The following is a 20,508-nucleotide window of genomic DNA, read 5'->3' as shown; positions in this document are numbered from 1 at the left end:
TATGTAGTGACTTTATACATATATATGTAATTCTGACTGCAAAATGCTTTTTCTAGTGATGTTCAAGTCCAGGCACTCAAATTTTATGGCTTTACTCAATTTCATACAGACATTTTTACTTATCCTGGTCCCTTTGTCATAGTAATTAATAGAATTTCTGGTTATGATCTAACTTGATTGCAGCTGGGAGTAAGGGAGTTGGGATCTGTTTCATGGAGTGGATCCTGTTCTCCCATGAAGTTCTTGTCCCAAGTAAGTGGGAGCTTTCCATCCCTTATCTGCCTCTAAAGGCTGTCTCGGGGGTATTTCTCTGTCATATTTGGTCTCTTCCTGTTCATACATTGCAGGTTTTTGACTTATGTAATAAGAGGCAGCAGTGAGAGCTGTATTCTTGCTAAGAAGGAGGGAAGAGAAGCAGAACTCATGAAGCTCAGGAAAAGTTGTTTCTTTCTTGCAACACGTGGTAAGAAATATTTGTGTTAACTGGCATTGAATTATAATCACAAGATGTTCTTTGCAACACTTAATTTATGAGCAAATTAATGACTGGCCTGGATCAGCTTGCCCTTTCCATAATTATGAAGTATAATAATTAGAGAAGCAGTATTCCAAATAATAGACTTTATTGGAGCTCAAGATTTATAGAAACGAGCAGCTCTATTAATGGGAAGGTAAATTCTGCAGACTGGAGCTGGCATCAGCTTTGTCTGCATTTTCATTAGGCAGGAATATTCCAGTACTGAGCAAATCAAGAGCTATTTTAATTGTCAAAACAGATGCATTTTCTAATATAGTTTCTGATCAAAGAGAACAACTTGTTCCTAAAAACAAACAATCATGATTTCACTGTGGATTTTTCAGTAAAGTTGGTTGGTTTGGGTTTTCTGAAGGCACTATACAGATACAACACACTGAGAGAGAGTTCACAGTGTGGTGGTGGTTTTTTTTTTTTCCCCTCAATCATCATATAGTGGATTTAGAAAGAGAATAAGAAAGTCAAAAGAGAGTTTTGATGCTGTCAAGACACTTGAGGATAGAAAACAGTGAACCCTGGACCATTCCTGACTGGATTGTCTCACAGCAGCAGGTACCACTCAGCGCTGTTGGCATCTGTCTAATTGCAAATGGCTGGCTGAGAATCTTTCATACTTGTTGTAACTGCAAGTAAGCAACTGATTATTAATTCTGATTAGTCATTACTGATGCTTCATAAATGTACTGCTGCACAAAGAACAGGAGGAAATGTGTCCCCTTCACTTTGAACATGTTCTTCATAATTTCGATAGCGTGTTGTGCAGAAGTGGCTTCAAATACCTCTCGTAGGCTGGGCTCATCTGTTCAGAAAGAGAATGTGGAAGGGAATTAATGACAATTAAGAAGGGAAAGGCTGGTTTTTTTTCTTAAGAACAATCTCTGAAACACATAAAGCTGCACTACTTAAAAAACAACCAACAAACCAGCAGCTGCTTCAACTATGTGCAAGATCTTTTTTCCTATAATACGTGCTGTCCTTCATAACCAGCACACCACGCTCCTCCCAAAGGGGACAGCATACTATTTAACCTCAGAAAATATGCTTGGACTTGAATGTTTGCTGAAGGCAAATTTTGTGTTCAAGTGTGGAATTTCAGAGGGATACCAATTACCACAGTAAAAATCCCACTCAAGGCCAAATGAGTTTTCAAACAGAGCAATACATATTTACATCACAAAAAATTTTTCCATTATTCCACAGTATGGATGAATTGAGAAAGCAAAGTGCTAAAGACCATGAAGGATCAAATTGCCTTGTTTAACACTTATACCCTTTCTGGTTAAACATATTTAAAACCCCAAGTTTTGCACTAGTAGAAGCATTAGTGTATAGAAAATACCCTGCATTTATGCTGTTCCATAATATGTAAACAGACTTTAATTTTAGCTTATTCTGTACCATGTGATACAAAGAGGAATGAAAAGCTCTTGTCTCCTGTCTGTATTGCTTTGTTAGAAGAGAAGCAGTTTCTGCCCTGGCTGCTGGAGGTGCCCAGCTGTAGTTCATCCCTACCTGGTTGGTGGGTGATTTCTGAGCCCACTCGTAGAGGCGCTGGTAAACCTGCCCGTCGTAGCTGCCCAGGGCAGAGTTCAGGCTCTTGTCTGTGAAGTCAAAAGCATCCACCAGTGGCACAGCATCCTTCCTACAGAGCACAGGAGTGACATTCCTGTTACTGACAGGTGCTGCTTTGCAAGATGGGAAAATAAATCAAAGATAAACTTGGCAGGTTCCATGTGTCTCCTGGAAAGCTTTTGCCAGTTTTCCTCTTGTCTTTACTGGGTGGGGGGAAATCCTGTATGTTCTGATTCCTCAGAGACATCTCTAGGTGACCCTGCCTTGGCAGGGAGATTGGACTAGATGATCTCCAGGGGTCCCTTTCAACCCTAATAATTTTGTCATTCTGTGATGTTCTACCAATGCCCTGAGTTGTCTGCACTGCTGAGTGGGTGTTTGCAGGGTCTTCACCCTGGCTCCATCACCCGGGCTCCATCCCTGATTCAGGACTTATGTCAGATTTTTTCTCAGTAGTCTCTGCCAGTTTGTTCTTTTGATTTTTGTCTTTGTTTCATTTTTTTAATACTGTATGTGTGTCTTATAAAATGGAATAAGATTCCTACTAGATTGATGTGAAGTTGCTTTGCTGATCTTCAACCTTCATCCACCTTTCAGTATTTCCATTATCTCATTATGAGGTGCTGAGCTCTTCTATTCATATCTGTAAGAGCAAAAAAACCCTGACCCATCCAAGGGCCCATCTAGCCCAGGGGCCAGTATGGACACCAGACCACAGGCAGCACCTCCTAAGCAGGAGATGGTTTCTTTTCCCTCATCCTTCCATCATCCTGGGTGTAGGAAGTTGTGCTGGCTGTACCTCGTACCTGAGGTACCAGGATGCAAAGTGGTTTGCTCAAATGTCAGCATTTCTATCTTCCAGTTCCTTTTGGGGAAGAGCTGAAAGGGTTTGGGAAAGGCTGGGTTTTTGCTACAGACCAGGAAGTGGTTATATCCTTTCTACTAACTGTAAACATGTAAATACTCCATTCTTGAATCCAGTTAACAAGGCATGGACTAACACAGAAATTGCAATGAATTCCAAAGACAACATGTTAGGCTTTTGAAAATGTTATGTTAAAATTATCACTTAATTCAGATTCTGTTATCAGTTTTGAAAACCTTTCTTGTTTGGCTCAGCCCTTGCTTATAGTGTGTTCTTGTTTCTTTCCCGGTGGCTTAGGTAGAATTTTAGATACAGTAGCAACTCCTCTGCACCATAAGTTACTATGTTCTAAACAAACAGCTGAACCCTTTGTCAAAAAGCCTCTGTGAGTGCCGTGGTAAGTGAAAACCTTAACTCAGAATTCACAGAGTTGGTGATAAATGGTGTAGAGCAGATGCATCTGAAGTAGCTGTAGGCAGGATTGTTTGGGTACCAGTTGCAGCTCAGCCATGGCAACAGAGGAGGCTGTATTAGCTGTGGCTTGAGCACATTTTGCAATGTGTGATGGGTTGCTGTGGCTGCCTCCTGCCAGTGTGCTCTGACTACATATTTCCCTGCTTTCACTCTACTGCAGATGGTAGAAAGTGTTCATGACTTCTTCATTTATAATTTAAGACTTTATGTTACAGAACTTTAGAGATTGCAGAGGACACTGGGGTCTGTTTTGCCACGAAAACAAGCTCTGAGTAGATGTTTCAATCAATTTCTAGTACTGCCAGGCACTGGAAATAAACACTGAATGAGGTGAATTGACTGTGGAGATGTTGCCATAGGTACAGCAGCACCCTTTTATATCCAGCCCAGGGATAAACTGGAGAGCTGTGTGTGTCCTGCCAAAGCAGCTCACCGAATGACAGCCAGGAGGTCCAGGTAGGCAGCTGTGACCATGTCCATTTGAGCTGCAGATGTGTATCCATCATGCAGGAAGGCCCCTGTGTTTGAGAAGATCCCGTGCAGTGCAAAGAGGTCACAGAGATGTTTCATAATCTTCTGGATGCCAGCCTTGGTCTCGAGTTTTTCCACAGTTTCTGCAAAGTTTTTCACTGCAATGTAGTGGCAGTGAGCCTGGAAAACAAATGCAATCAACAGTGAATGCACCTCAAACACTTTAGTAGGCCAAATGACTCAAATGTTCTTGCAAAGAATATAAAACCTTTTCATTTCCCTGGCACTTCTCCAGTCTGTATCCTTTGTTTGCTGGGTGACCAGGCCTTTCACATTCATGGCTTACAGCGACAACAGAATTCAGAATGTGTAAACAGTCAACACCATGGGATTTGTAAACTCCAGAAAACTGCTTCAGAAATCATGCTGATATTTATTCTAAATAGTTCTGATCAATATCCCAAAGAGTTTCTGTGAAGGAAACGCATTGGAATGTGCTTGTGTTGTAAGTGAATGTTGCTTGTATATCAATAGGAGAAAACTTCTGTTGAAGACCTTGGGCTCATGGTACTTTGGGATCAGTGTCTACAAGGCTCCAGCTCTGGAAACACCATTGTCACAGAAGAACAACCAATTTACCTCCCACTTTTGTGGTTTTAAGTAAACTGGTAATTTTGGGGTCACACACCAGTAGAATGTCTGACCCACAATAAAGTATTAGCAGAGATGGAGAGATGCATGCATTAATTAGGCTACACTGACACTGCTGGGGTGGTTGCTGATGCTGGGTTCACTCCTCCACTGCTGAGTTCCCTTCCAGCTGCAGGTGTAAGCATGGCACACCTGCACTGCTGCTTTTCCTGGTGAAGCAGCAGAGGTGGAGGCCAGTGTGGAGTGCAGAACCTGCCTGAGAAGCTGAGTGGCCCTGAGTGGGCACTCAAGCAATTAACTCAAGCAATTAACCAGAGTGGAGTCTGCCCAGTGTCTGAGCCACTCAGCTGAGAGCTCGCAGGGGTCAGTTCAGAGAGCTGCCATGCCAGATGTGGGAGTGAACCACCAGGGAAGGTATGGAATAAGAAATAAATACAGAATTGCCCCAAGAAGGCAGCAGTATATCAAAATTTTAAAGTTATGGGGAAAATTAAAGGGGTTTGGAGACTTCTCCTGCCCTTGAAATACTTAAGAGACTTTGGGGGCCTGGATCCCATTTTCTGAAGAGTCTGCCAGCAGTGCTGATGATACCACAGCCAGCCCTCTGCTTATGTTAGGCTCTTCAGAAATAGTTAACGTTAAAATTTGTGGATGGGATGCTAAATGATGTTAAAATAAGTTGTGGATGGGAAGGGAAGGCCTTCACCATAACTGTAGTGGAATTGCACTTTAATTACATATTAAAAAAATTTTTGGCTTTTGGAGATACAGCACTATCAACAGATTTAGTTTTCATTAATATTTAGGGCTTTTCTCCCCTCTTTTCTGCTCAATTCTGTATTAATTCACCCTTGTTTTAGGGAACAACTGCTGCTGTCCCAATGCTACTTCAGCTGAAAGCATCTCGTATAAATTTGATTTATCTTTCAGCAGTAGTTAACATTGCACTTATCACTGGTTTTCACTCTTTTCCCTGGAGTTGTCTTTCCAGCAGATGGAAGAAGTACCAGGCATGTTTCACCCTTTGCTGTGACTCCACCAGCTTGCAGTGGAGTGGCTTTAGGAAGACTCCTCTGGGCACCAGAAATGCTGGATTCTTATAGAAAGATGAGTGTTGGCTGGAGATGGGGTTTTGTTGCAGGATATGGGAGGTCTGATTCTGCCAGTAGTGGCAGCCTAACTGTGAATGTATTTTTTCCCCCTTTCATTTCTCCTAGTCTTTTTCTACCTGGCCTATACAGACAGCAAATTTTTCAGGTAAGGAATTGCTTCTTAATACAACTTTTCCACCATGCAGACCACAGTGCCAGTGTTTGTGGTGTCTCTTAGATGCCAACAAGAAACAATAAACAGCACTGAGGCTTTAAGCTAATCATGCCATTTCTGTTGCATATTGTTTCATAAAGACAAACATCAGATAAGCAGATAAATTTTGCTAACCTTTGCAGCCTGCACCAGCTGCACTGTGCACTGGTTCCATGCATCATGCTTTTTGACTCCAGACTGGATCAAGTCCTGTAGTTTTGCTGCTGTGCTTCTTGTGAGCCTGGAAAATTGAAAAAGCACAAAGCATCTTATATGTGCATCCCACATGCATGAATTTGCACTCAGGAGGTGAGTGTGACTGAAGTGCAAAGTGGCATTTCTGACATCTGGAGTTACCCACACTCAGTATGAATGAACTTAGATTATGCAAAATCTAAGTATAAATTGTGAGAAGAACCCAGACCACCCTGGTCCTGAAGGATTTCTGCCTTCTCAGCTTCCAGGGTATTTACCAGGGGTTTGGCTGAGCCTTTCTTGGGTTGTGTGTGTGTAAGGAGAGTTTGCAAAACAAACAGTAATACTGGACTGCTGTCACATTATGTTTCTCCTTTTCTACACAGGGATTCAAATCCTGTTCCCACTGATGAAGCTTTTCAAAGAGTGGCTGTTTTTACAGTGGTTTCAATGACAGCAGGGTTGTCTTTTTCCCTGACTTTCAGAGGTGGCACCTATACAGCCCATAACTGTGTACATAATTCTGAGACCACTCATGATATAATTTTTATTTATGTTGAGTTGCTAAATGTGTGGAGTTAAAAGGCTACAGACAGAATGAGAAGCTCTGTTCTTGCTGTGATGTAAACTGAAAACAAACATCACTTTCTCAGGTATGTGTAATTTTAAGGTTTTAATAGAATTTCTCAGGGTCCAATAAAGATTTTACTGGATGTTAACTCAGTGATGTGGTCAGGGATTTACTTTAATAGTGCCACCAACTCTGAAATATAGTTGTTTGGTAGCACATGGCTTAAAAACTTCTGAGTGTGGAAGCTTCATAATGAACATTTGACATGGCTGTTAACCCTGTGTAGCCTTTCTTTTCTTTTTCAGTACCAATCCTAGTTTAACTTATTTTATTTTACCTCCCTTTAAAGCAAGGAAGAAGCTGAGCTCTTAACACATTTCTGATGTCAAAGAGAGAAATTCTGTGTCCCATCCTCTGTACTGACCTGACTGCCATGTGTTGATAGGCCTCAGTGTAAATATCTGGACTGAGAAAATCCAACTTGTTCTTGGCTGGACACTTCCCATGTTTCACTGCAGCCAGATAAGTGACAGATGGTGGCACAGGCTGGCCAGCACTGGCTGCCATGAAGCACTTAATCAGGAACCTGGGAAGAGGTAACAGTCAGAGCAGGGCATGGTGCTGATCTTGCAGCAAACAAACATGCAAAAAGTAAAGTGGGCTCAGGTGAGGAGCAGCAAGGTGTGACCCATCCCATGAGTGGCCCAGAATGGACTTGAACAAGTAATGACCTTTGGTTTTGTATGTTACTCACAGTAACCTGATCTGTGGTGGGTCTGTCTGCCTTATTAAACACTACAGCAATCCATAATGATATTTTTTTCAGCAGAAACTTGCTGTGGCTATTGGCAGTCTCAGCAGTGTAGTGATTAGATACATTATCAACTTTGCAACCTGAGTCTCAATGCTCTGGTCTTACCCTCTGTGATCCCCAACACACAGTCACATTATGTTAACACATGAGACCCTTGCAGAGAGTTTACAAGGAGCATTCCCCACTCCCTTAGTTTTTTGGTACCTCTGCTATGAGCTAGACTGACCAGGTCTGGAATTAAAAGGTTACAGCATTTCTCGTGACTTTGCTGTTGATCTTGCAAAAAGGAGTAATGAGTGCAAAAATATCTGCATGGCAGCACAGAGCTATGTGGTGCTCTGACCCTTGGAAGTGCCCTGGTTTTCTCCTTCTAGTAAAAACAAACATTATTAAAAGTTCAAGCAGCTGTAGTTTCTTTACCCTGTATTTCATCTACTCTTGATAATCATGAGTCTGCGTGTTTGGAGGAATGTGATGTTCTTGGAGCATACTCAGCCACTTTCAGCATCCAACAACTTTGCTTCCTCTGAATCGACCCCACTTTACCAATATTGCATTACATGGCACCATTGTCACATTGGTTGCTTAAAACATTACCCACAAAACTTTGACAGCAATACCTTTCTTGTGCTACCAGGCAAAGAGGAAAATGAGGTTATGCAGAGCAGCACCTGCATACATCCCCAAACCAAAAACAGAAGAGATAAGCCAGTTCCCACACACTTCCATGCTTGTTAGACTGAAGGCATGAATAGTTTATATCCTGAGCTGTATTTTTAGATGGTGCTGTGAGAAAAGAGTAGCTGGTTTTACTGGTTTTGGAGAAGAAGTGGTAAAGGCTGAATAAATGAGGGGGCAGGCTTTTAGATGAACATATCTGAATTGTTACCTGGCAGTTTGCAGCAGCAAAATGGTGTTTTCCCCTTCATAAATACAAGAGGCAAGTATTTTGGTATACAAGGAAGGCAGTCCACTCAGCAGGGAGTAGCCATGGCCCCCACAGGCCCGGAGACAGATCTCCACTCCTGCTGTGCAGTGTTGAGTGATCATGGCTTTAAAACCTGAAGATAATGCATGGAGCTGTTAAAAAAGGGAGAAAAAAAGCAGAGTATTACCAGTGGAATCCTCAGAATAAGTTCCTTTTTTTAATTTTGTGCAATATCTGGGCATGAAATCCCTGTCAGGTTCCCCTTTGAATGCTGGTAGCACCCAGTTCCCTGAGCCTGACCTTTGGTGTCTCTCTGGGATGCTGCACATGCTCCTGCTGGGCACACTGTAGTCAGATTATGCATTTTTGGATTTCTCTCAGCCAGTTCTGGCTTTGGCCACCTTTGTTCAGAATGTGTTTTCATTTCAAGTACTTAATTGCAAAATATTCTGTTCTGTTTAAAAAGTCCCATTTTTGGTTTTGGCTCAGATGTTCGTGCATGCGCACTGGACCTGAAGTTGTGTAATAACACTTTGTGCCACCAGCTACTTGGAACGAGGTTCTGGACATGCTTTTCAAGGACTTTTCACTCTGCAATGGTTCCCAAAACAAAAAGTTTGGGGTGGTACAGTGAATGCTGCTGCTGACTGGTTGCAGATCTGGGACACGTGATTTGAGCAATTAGTGCTTCCTCTTTCTCCAGTTCTCTAGTGGTGAGAGGAATGCTTGTCCAATTTGCTAAAATACTTTAACATTTAAGGAACAGAAGTGCTGTATGAGTTAATCCTGCTGCAGCTCACCTCTGGCAGCATGTCAAAGTTCTTCCTCTGGATCTCTCTGTACCCCTTGTCGAATAGCTCCTGCAGGTAGTCATTGGTGAAATGAAAGGCATAGGCTGCTGCCAGCTGGGGCAGCAGTTTCTCTTGCTGAGTCTGGTAGTCAAGGATTTTTGCTTCTTGTTCCCTGTTGGAAGACAGCTGATGAAGTAGGGGGAGTGTGGACATGGGCATAGCTACTGTTACTTCACCTGCTGCAGAATGAAAATGGCATTTTTCATTACCAAGAAGCAGTGTGTGCACAAGACTGAGCTGACAGTGTGGCAGCAAATCTGTCCAGCTTGCTGAGCTGTTGGAGAAACAACCCCTAAAAAGCCTAACAGTGTAGAGAAGGCTCTGTGTGGTCAGTCAGTACAGAGGGCAACCGAGACTGCAGGAGAGGATGAGAATGAGGCCTTCAAGGACAGCAAGTTGTTAGGTGCTCCAGAAAAGGCAGTGGCATTGCACCTGATAAACTTTGGCTTTTTAAATGGAATCTTTGTGGCCCCGTGCGTAGAAATGTTTCCCTGAAAGTATGTGAGTCTGAATTATTTTAAGTTTTCTGAGCTGTTTTTGGATGTTCTTTATCACTTCTGTGGTTGGTACATTTAGGACTTCAATCACTGGAACTGGTTATTACAATAGTTCACCTGCTGTGCTTTTCTGTTTGGTTTGTGTTTGAACTGAACTGTGTTTTCACTAGGATCTTTCTGCTTTTGAAAGGATATTTAAATGGAAATCTTTGTAGTCCATTCAAATGAACATATTTCTTTAAAAATAATGGGGATTCAACACTGAATACAATTCAGTGCTTAAAGTTTGGATATTAGATTTCTGGATGTTGGAAGGTATTTTAATGTCACATCCACTAGTAGGGCACTATGGAATAAGAATTCAGCAACTTGTCCATTTTGTCTGGATTCTGCTCAGTTATGGGATTATAGGGGAAGGCCAGTTATAAAAGAGCAAGTTGCATGTGTGAGCCACTGACCTATTCAAAGTATGAAACTTGGAAAGAACTGTAAACATTCTCTTGTACTTTGACTGAAGCTCGTTAATGTAAATACTGGGGAAGCATGTTTATCATGCCCTGTCTGGGCCAGGAAATCAGCCAGTGATGGGCTGAAAGATAAGATGAGGAGAAGAAATACAAACTGGTGTGGGGGAACACAGGGTGCAGTCCCCTTCCCAGTGGGATGTGTGGCATTACCCAGGCTTTAGCTTGGACTGGCGGCGAACCACGGAGTAGCGGATGGCGATGGTGCACGCCTTCTGGAGGGGAGTCAGAACCTCGTCTGAAATGAGGGAAATGCGCACGGACGTCATTGTGAAATAATTGATCTGCTGGGAGCCCTGTCTTACATAGGTGCCATCTGGTCGAACCTAGGGTAGAGAGAGGCTGTCAGGTGCTGCCTTAGTCAGTACTACTGTGGATGTGTAATTGCTATGCATGGAATAAAATGGATATAAAAATCCTTCACTGAATGTAAACAGTGCTTTTATGGATGATGGATGAAAGACATCCATTTGAAGAGACAAACTCTTACTGTTTGTGGCAGAGGTAGGTTCTGCCTGCCCCATGATCCCCAGCTTCTGAATGTGGAATTCTTGATGCTGATTTTCATTTAGGATTCAGGTACCTTCTGCCCTTGGTAAAACCTCAGAGACTTGCTGACACTCAAAGGAAGATTTTTGTCCCAAATTTAGACAGGTCCCTGTTGTCTCTCTGGCTGTGGAATGAGAGTCTGACAACAAGTTTGTGATGTGAGTCCACACATACCTCACAAAACTTGCTCAGCATGTTCTCCCTGGGGACACGCACGTTCTTCAGCAGGAGGTAGCCGTTGTCAATGTGCTCAAAATTCATTTTGGGACCGATGTCTCCTGCAGTTACGCCTGCAGCAGGAGAAAACACAGCCTGCTTGCTTCCACTTGAACTTTTTCCTCCCCATTTTGTGTCAGGATGGGGACCTCCAAAGAAAGGCACAGTCAGCTCTGCTTCTTCCCCAGTATGGGCGATCTTGCCCGAGGGGTGAAACAGGCATTAGAATGCCTTGTAGTAGTTTGTTTCCATGATCCATTGACAGATGGATCTGTGCTGGCTGGGGACAGAACTGAGGTGTTAATGCAGAGGTGCTCAGAGCAACCCAGGCTTCTGGTAATGTCAAGGGCTTGGTCTGGACATGGTGAAGATATGTTAAATTTCCCTTCAGATCAAAAGGTTGGGGTTAATGATAACTGCACCTTGGCTATCTCTCTTGGCTTGGTTTTGGCAATTATAACTTGCCCTGGGCCCAATGTTTTAGAAAACATTTAAGGGCAAAATAGGCAGAGCATGTGCACAAGTGCTGCAGCATCTGGGGTTATTTACCTGGGCAGAGGGAATGGTCCTGAAGGCTGCGTATCTGCACGATGAAGGGATGGATGCCATAGCACTTCCCATGGATGTACAGCTGGGCAAAGACCACTGTGTGGGTTGCTGATCTTCCCACTGTGAGAAGAAAAACAGCCCCATTCCCTTAAGACAAGGTACAGCACAAACACAGTTAAGAGAGATGAGTACTAATTATGTGTTGGGTCTTAGGTATGGGTCAGCACAACCTAAATCAGCCTGCTCTTAGCTCTCAGAAGTTGCACCATCATTCTGTCTCTTGCTGCCCATGAGGCTTGGATTAACAGTTTTGTAACAGAATACGAGAAAAAATAAACAGTTTGAGCTAATAGTAGTGGTGAGAGTGGGAAGTGCTGTGGCTGTTACAGTGACTCCAGTTATTTTCTGTGAAATACCTTCCTGAAGGGAGCAAAGAATTTCACACTTGAATCCTTTATGCTGAGACTGTCTGATAACTCGAATCCTTTATGCTGATGACCTCCCTGCAGTTTTTGGTTGTCTGAGTATTATTTAAAAAGAAGATTTATTCCTGCAGAGTAAAAGCTTTCCTGAGTGAAGTTCTTCAGCCTGCAACCCAAAGGTTTTTGTAGATGATGGTGGCTCCTTTGTGGCCTTTGAACTTGGACAGTCTCCTTTCTCTTACTTGCTTGTCCATGTGAGTATCTTTTATTGCAGTCTTCTGCTAGCACCTGGACCCTCAAACACTGAACTTAACCAGGGTAGATGGAGTAACTGAAGGAGGCAAAAACCAAGATATTTTGTGTGGTACTTACTGTCTCCAGGCCACCACTTCATGGCAGAGATCTTTGGTGTGTTCAGTATAAACTCCTGAGTAGCAGTATCAAAGACTGCTGTTGTTTCCAAACCCTGAAGATAAGTGCCTTTAAAAAAGAAATTAAAAAAGTATCTATCTATGTATCTATTTCCTGGTATATCACAGGGATGGAGAGAGCAAAGGATCCCTGGAAGCTGGCTGTGGGTACTATCAGGGTTTTGTGGTTACCCTTCTGATTAGAACCATGAACGAGAACCCAACCACCCCCGTCCCAGTAAAGGATGGACAGTGTGGAGTCAAATTCCCACGGGAATCTGGGCTGCAGGCTTGTGTCATAGAGAAAAGCTGTTTTCCCTGCAGCCTTACCGTGCCCCAGTTCAGTCTGGGCGTAGCTCCCAATGAGCTTGTGCTGGGTGGCCAGAGGAATCCACTTGGCAACCTGTCTGTCCGAGCCCAGCACTGAAATGCTTCTCATGAAGACGCGGTGAAGGAGGAACGCGACATCTCCTGACAGTGCCCTGCAGAGAGGGCACAAGGGCAGCGTTTCAGGGGATGGAGTCCCAGGCATGTGATGAATGAGGCAGTGGCACTGCAGCGGTCACCAGACAGTACCACCTGCTGCCTTTTGCTTTCTGCCTTGTCATACCTTGCTCAGCACCCAGCATCAGCACAGTGTTGCAGGAAAAGTGCCCTTCCAAGCTGCTTTTGTCTCTTTTTTTCATAACAGAGTTTGCATATGTGTTGCTTGCTCATTTCACTTGGTCTTGAAGGAATTATCTGTTCTGAGTAGCAGATGCTGAGCTAAAAGCACAACCCAGCTCCAGAGCTCCTGACACTCCGCGAGCATTTTACATTTTTATTTTACTTCAGAGGATTTTTTTTCTTGATTATTTAAGTCAGATTTTGAAGCTGAACTAAAAAGAAAGAGCAAAACAGCACCCTACTTGAAAAACCCCAAACCCTAGCAATTTCCTGTGAGGCATATTAGACTGAATTACACATGTAGGTATCTGGGACCTGGATCTCCTGAACCTTCCCATTCCCATTCTGGAGAAATACCATGGTATGTTGGGTTTGTTGCTGTGCTTTCTGCTGTTTGTTTGCTGCCTTTTGCTGTCAGTGAACAATACTGGGTTCATGGAGATTTGTCCCAAATTCAGATGTTATTTTCTTGTAGAAAAATGAAAATACATCCAAGTAACCTCTGGTCCTTCACCATCTGCATACATTAAAAAGCACCATTCCAGAAACTGTGTATGGGAACTTGGGTACAGTGATTTCCATGGTGCAAATGAGAAATTTATTTAAGCTTTTTTAGTGTGTGAGAAATAATAAGAAAACATGAGGAATATAACTATACCCCTCTTCCTGGGATTCCTCAGATCATGGTTGAATCACCTCACAGATACAGGTACATGTGCAGGTGAGTGCCTGTGCTGTTCTCAGCAGCTGAGTGGATGTTAGCACATTGCTTTACTGCAATGCTCTAGAGAGCATCTCCTTTCACATAGATACCTTCTGTTGTTAACAAATGACTCTGACCTTTCTTTTATACTGGCCCTGAGAGAGAATTAATCATGCTGAAACAGTGTGGGGGGGAAATATGAACAAAGAAGTTAAAGGAAAATTGCCTTGATTAACAGAAAATGACTTAATGAATCCTTGGCAGCCTGGCCAGAAATAATGTTCCTTTAGCTGCGATTTGAAAAGCTGGATTTTAAATTGTGTGAGTGATTCACTGTGCCTGGCACTGGGAGCCAGGGTTCTGTCATAAGAGCTTGGTGCTCACCTGCAGCTCCATCAGGCAAGAGCTGCCCTGCCAGACAGCTCTGCTCCTCATCCAGCAAATGGGACAGCCCAGGGCTGGTCCTGCTGCAGCCTTTGGCATCAGGGGGCCTGATAAAAGCACAGCTGGGTGGGATGTTTTTTGTTCTGAGGGAGCAGTGGAGAGCTGCTTTTTAATGGGAATATAATGATCAGGTCCAAGAGCTCTTCATGGCACATTTCCCCCTTCATTAGTTCTGCTCGCTGTAAGTGGTGAAGGGCTCAGCATAAAAAATTATCATCTTTCATATGATGGGGTCAACTTTTTAGCAGGGCTGCTACCACAGGCAAGGGGTGATGGTTTTGAACTAAAAGAAGGTAGATTTAGACTAGACATCATGAAGAGCTCATTTTCAGTGAACATGGTGAAACAGTGGCACAGGTTGCCCAGAGAGCTGGTGGATGCCCCCTCTCTGTAAACATTCCAGGTCAGGCTGAACAGGGCTCTGAGCAACCTGATCTAGCTGAAGATGTTGTTGCTCATTGCAGAAGGCTAGATGGACTAGATGACCTTTAAATGTCCTTTCCAACTCTAACTGTGCTATGAGTCTATGAAATGCCAAAAATTGGCTCTGGGTGTCAGCAGTGCTGTGTAAGGGACAGGCTTTGCCCTTCAGAGTGACACTTCTGAACTTGCACCTTCCTACTGGGAATGTGACCCCGCCAAGCAGACAGCGTGCCCTGGGCAACAGCCAGCCAGGAACTGACTGAGCAAAGGGGAAAGGAGGGGCAAGCAATGGAAATGTGGAGCTCAACCCCACACGAAGTGTTGAGAAAACTTTTAAAGCAAAGGACTGTGACAATACTTTATTCTCATTTACCTACAAACTAAGGTGAGTTTTTTCCTTTTTTTTCCTTTAATAAAATATGTGTTTTCTAGATACACAAAATGTAATCTTTAATTTATTTAGAAGTCAGTAATGGAACTGAAACAGCACCACTTCCAATTCTAGTTATACATTTAAAAATGTCTAAGGGATGGTATGTGAGCTGCAGCACAAGTAATGAGGTTGTTGAAGTGGAAATCTCATGTTGTGGTTGTGAACTGCTTGATCTATCACACTGTACCCATGTGCTGCTCTCTGAGAAGTTCCCAGTCATGTACCACTATTTTCCCTTTTCCCAAGTGTGATGCTGAAGTAAAAACCTGCAGCACATTTTTATCCAAACCTCATCTGTCAGCTGTTAGCCTTTCCCAGCATTTGCTAAAGCTGATTCTTTAACAAAAAATTAGTTGTACATAGAAAAAAAAATGAAATCACCTGTAAATGTACTTATATTCAGGTCCATTCTCAGTCCATCCCATCTCATGCATCTTTTTCTGGAGATGAACAGCCTTCCTGACTGCTGCTTCGTACCTCTCATTCTGGGTCTGGAAATACTGATTTTCTCTGCTAAACACAGGGTCAGATTCGATGGCTTCCACTGCAAAGCAACACAGAATAGTTGGTTCTCCTGGGGCTGGGGAAGTGCAGGCAGTGCCTTGAGTCACGTTCAGGAAGAGCAGGCAGGACTGGACTGATAGATACTGATTTGCTGTGGTTTTTAGGGTGCTTGCAGGCAGGTTTTGTTTTGCCAGTTCTGGCTCCCATGGCTGTCACATCTAACTCTGGAAAGCAGCGGGTTTGGGGAAGCACAAGGAGAACTGAGTGGGCCTGAGAGAGGGAAATGGTGGTTCAGTGGAAATGGTGACCCTGCAGGGTAAGGCACCCTCCCTGGTCAGGGTGGGAGAGGTGACTTCTGGCAGAAGATGGTAAGGATCCCTCTGCCTCCAACTGCTGTGAGGGCAGTGAGGGCTGTGGTGAGCTGCATTTTGACCAGGCTGTGGTGAGCTGCATTAGCCAGAGGGTGGATTATGGCTGGAGCCTGCTGGGTGTCCTGCTCAGGATGTTACCAGCCCATTGCACTGTTACACAACAACTCATAGTCACTATTTCTGTGTCAGTTTGAACACTCCCCTTGTCCATTTTGCCTTAAAACCTTGAGTCTATTGATGTGGAAGGTTATACTGAACTCCAGGGGCCCTGTGAAGAGGGCAATCCCAGTGGCTGTGCTGTTTTCCTCTGGTAAGTGTATAATATGGACGCAGTTACAGAGACAACAGTGAGAGTTTTTTTCCCTCTATTTCTCCTGAGCAACAGTCATTTTTTGGCACACCCATCACGAGCGAGAGCAGCTCAGCCTGGCTGAGCCAACCCACGCACGAAATTCTCCACCTGGATGAGCCCAATGTGCCAAGGAGGAAAGCTGGCTGTGGTTCACACGTGATGTGCATTTCTGCACAGCAGCACCAGCCCCTGCACGCATTGCCCTCACACATGGATCCCCGACCCCCAGTTCTTGTATTCCAGTTTAACCAGTCTTGCCAGAGACAGGGGATGGGAGCAAGGAGGAGGAAAAGCTTCAGACAGCAGGAGTGGCTGCGGAGGAATTGCATTGATTTACATGAAGAGAAGACTCAGCTCCACACTCCCACTTTTTAAAGAGATGGGGGATAAGCAAATGCCCAGGAGCACAAACCCCACTGTGCTGCAAAGGAGCAGCAGAGCAGCAGGACACAGGCATGGCCTGTGCCAGCCCCTCAGCAGGGCCTTGTCTGAGGGTCACTCACCTACTGCCCTCCGAATCCGTGTCTGCTCGGCGCCGCCGTCCAGCAGGGCCGTGAGCCTCTCCATGCAGAAGGAGGCCGTCTGCCGCTCGCTGTCGAGGTCGGGGTTCACACTGCCGAGCACCGAGCCCTGACAGTGCTTGCTGGTCTCTAGCAGTGCCATCCCGGAGCCTGCGCTGCTCTGCAAAGGGACAGGGCTCCTCTGGCACTGCCACCCGTCACTGGATGCCTGATGGAGGTGTTGGCACAGCGAGGACGGTTTTGGTAGGTTGGCCAAGATGTTGCACCTGCACAAGGGTTGCGTGAATATTTAGGCACTCCTCATTGCAATAGACAGTGGAGATATACAGCACTTCCAGGAACTCAAATTGAAGGTTTTATGATGTATTTTACAACATAAAATATTTTTATTTTCCCAGTCTGTCCCCAGTATTCTATGAAAAGTTAATGCTGCAATATCCCACTGCTGTGTGTTAATGTTTACAGGGGTTTCTGGCCCAGCACTCACAGGCACTGGTGGCCTTGCCTGTGCTGCCTCTGTCCTTGGGGCTCAACCCCTAACCCATGTTAGTGAGACTGGTAGTCGCAGGACACTAGTAAAAACAAAACCGTAGTGAGTAGAAAACAAATCAGATTTTTCCCTTGAAGAAGCTGCTGCCTTTCCATGCATCAGATTACTTTAAGAAATACAAACTCTGGAAAACACTGCAAATGTGTTATTAATTCCTGCTTTTTCTGATATCCAGGTCTTTAGTCCAAGGTGTCTTGGTGCAGAGAGAAAGGCCCCGGGACAGCGCGGCGGGCACCCAGAGCCGGGGTAACCGGGGACTGCCCTTGAGCCGCCACTGGAGCGCGGGGCTGGGCACCGGGGCCGCCTCGGCCTCAGCTTCCTCTTCCGTGCGCCTGCGGGAGGAAAATGCGATTGCTTTCTCTCCGTGCAAACGCAGTCCCCCACGTACCTCGTCTCAGGCGTCCTCCGTGGAGCCGTCCGGCTGCTGCCTCCTGCCTGGGCCGCGGCTGCCGAGCCCTGTGGGGGGACCTTGTCCCCGGAGCCGGCGCCGCGGGCCGCGGGTGTTCCGGGGAGCGCTGACCTCTGCAGGCAGGAAAATCCCACGGCGCTCGGTGGGCTCTGCGCTTCCAAACGGGACTGCTTGTATCCGCTAAGGGCAGCTGGCGCCTTGGAGATTGCTCTTCCAGCTCTGTCCCCGAATGGACACCCTGCCCTTCTTCTGGTGTTTTTAATTTTGGTTTATTGTTTTCGTAGCCTGCTCCGGGTGGAGAGCAGCACGCCTGGGGCTGGCGCTGCTCCTTGCATGGGGCTTTGACGTGCTCAGGGTTTCCCCGGCAGTGTCAGGGCACTGCCCTCAGCCCTTCCCGCAGCTCGGGGTGCAGGGCCGGGGTGCGGGGCTGTGCCGGGGGCCCGAGGGAGCCTGACACGGGATGTGCTCCCTCACCTCCGGCTGTGCTGAATGCCGGGGCCCGAGGGAGCCTGACACGGGCTGGGCTCCCTCACCTCCGGCTGTGCTGAATGCCGGGGCCCGAGGGAGCCTGACACGGGCTGGGCTCCCTCACCTCCGGCTGTACTGAGCCTGTCCCTGCTGGGCAGGAGATGGGAGCTCACATCCCTCACACCCCTCTGACCATGGCTACAGCAGGGTGAGCCTGAGGAGAGGAATACAGCAGAGGATCCCCCCTGGGCACGGCCCATCCATGGGCCTGTGCTGCTGCTGAGACCCACGCTGGAAACTGCTTTGTCAGGGCACGGGGTGCAACGCCTGGGGTTCACATTACAGAAGGCTTGCTTTAATATGGGAAGTTAAGCAAATGTTGGGACATCAGATGTAGTTTTGGGTAACGATAATTTTAAGCTTGGAGCTGAGTTTGCTGAACCAAGCCCAGCAGCCACGAGGAGCAGCAGGCAATGAGAGCAGCCAGCTGCAATGCAGTGAGTGGCTCTCGGGCAGTGGACGGTGTGTTTGGGATCACTCTGGTGGACTAAAGATGCCATGTGGCTCCATCCACTCCCAGAGCGACAGGGTGTCCTAGGGATGTGCCAGTTTCTGCTCTGTACTACACAGTGTCTGTCCCACAGTGACTCAGGGTCATGAGTGGTAGGGAGGCAGTACATCCTTTTGAAGTGCTCTGTGGGATTTTTCCATTTGTTCTTACATTTCCTTCTGCTGGAGTCTGAAGTGCTCGGCCTTGTGCTTCTTGACTGCTGTTTGTAATTCAGCGGGTGGGTCTGGCTCTCCTGAAGGGAGGGTGAGGGATGACAGACTGGAAAAAGCCTGTCCCCGAATCTCTTTGCAGCCTGATGTTCATGCAGGTTTATATTTGGGCAGGCTCAGGTGCTGCCTGAGTAGGTCATTGCCAGTCTGTGTTAGTGAGGTCTGAGCTGGACAGCCACCAGAGCCACACACCCAGCTCAGCTCAGAGTGCCTGTGGAAGCCCAGAGATCTCATGGACTGTGATGAGAACCAACAAAACCCACAAGATCACGTGGTCGTGGTGTGTTGGAACACTCTCTCATTATTATGTTGCTGATAATTCTGCATTTTTGCCCATTTTCATTACGCTGGATCTCACCAGTATCATGACGAATTCAAGATTTCATATAACGCTTTCACCAACACAAAGTTGATGAAGTTTCAGTCCATGGCAATTTTAGATCATTTTGGGAAATGATCCAAGTATGGGGAAACACCTAGGATAGGCAGAGGCAAATTCCTGGGAAGGGGTGTTCAGCCAGGGCCAGTCTGAGGGTACCACTGGCTTGAGGAAGGAAACCAGAACTTCCCATTTTTGAGGCAGTCACGAGGAGTAAATCAGGCAGTAAAATGTAAGTGTTCCTTGACAGGAAATTTCACTGCAGCAAATTATCTAGGAGCACTTCAGGAGTGTGTGCATAGGAGAAGAGATCTCAGCATGACCTGGATAAAGAGCAAAGCTGGTATTGAAAACTCTGGCAGTTGGAGAAATCCCAGGCAATGGAGCAGTTAGAGCATAGCTAAAAGGTTTTTATCTTTAAAGAGCAGAAGTGATTGGTTCTTACTCTCTTCCACAGAAGAGAAACTGTCACAATGAACAGCTACCATTGGCATCCATGCATGGAAGGAGGTGTGTGATCACTGTCAGGAGTTTTGGGGCACAGCCCATTGAAACCTCACTGCTGGGGCTGGGGAAGGTTGATAAAGCATTTTACAAAGTCCTGCATGAGTGCCCTGGTCTCATGTCTAACCAAAGGTGTAGAGAAGATTTGTTGCTTTGAAAGGTTTATGCCAGGAAATGAAGTACACAACCTGCCATGGTAGGGCAGCAGGGAGCTGTTGTTGTCAGCATCAAAGAGGTGGGAAGATGTTTTGTAAACCTGAGCTGAAAAACAGGTTTGGAGGAGATCTCACCCCCAGTGAGGAGCTGACTGGCCACACCAGTGCCACAGGGAACACCTCCCAGTGTGGCAACCCCAGCAGATACCTGGTATCAGAGAAATGCATCCAAGCACCACCTCTGCCCTGTTCTGAGTGGGATGTTGGCATCTGTGTTGATAAGGATGTTGCTAATGAGACAGAAAAGTCCTTTTCATTGCTTCACTGCATTCAGTTTTAGTCCTGGCTCTCAGGAACCATGGTGCGTGTGACCTGCACATGTGAAGCATCATCTCTTTTTCTTATCTCCTAAACCTGTGGTCTTTGGTTGCTGCTAAAGCAACTTTA

The 20,508-nt window shown here is 45.6% G+C and overlaps 1 protein-coding gene across 1 annotated transcript; it reads right to left on the bottom strand.

The window, feature by feature from the left end:
* Positions 1–92: 92 nt before the first annotated feature.
* Positions 93–17,950, bottom strand: ACOX2 (acyl-CoA oxidase 2). The gene is made up of 15 exons (XM_054280949.1): positions 17,755–17,950; positions 16,799–17,082; positions 15,450–15,612; positions 12,730–12,881; positions 12,362–12,469; positions 11,568–11,687; positions 10,977–11,092; positions 10,407–10,579; positions 9,182–9,344; positions 8,343–8,533; positions 7,064–7,225; positions 6,009–6,114; positions 3,880–4,097; positions 2,048–2,177; positions 93–1,334 (listed from the first exon to the last, which is right to left on the bottom strand). Exons 2-15 carry the CDS (start codon positions 16,956–16,958, stop codon positions 1,272–1,274), a joined length of 2,025 nt encoding a protein of 674 aa, XP_054136924.1. The 5' UTR covers positions 16,959–17,082; positions 17,755–17,950; the 3' UTR covers positions 93–1,271.
* Between the last annotated feature and the right edge of the window lie 2,558 nt (positions 17,951–20,508).

Source organism: Melozone crissalis, unplaced genomic scaffold, assembly GCF_028551555.1.
Source record: "Melozone crissalis strain CALT ecotype California unplaced genomic scaffold, PUWL_Pcris_2 ptg000029l_1, whole genome shotgun sequence".
Taxonomy (NCBI): Eukaryota; Metazoa; Chordata; class Aves; order Passeriformes; family Passerellidae; genus Melozone; species Melozone crissalis.
The sequence above is the reverse complement of the archived record's forward strand: the minus strand, read 5'-3'. Positions and strand labels throughout refer to the sequence as shown.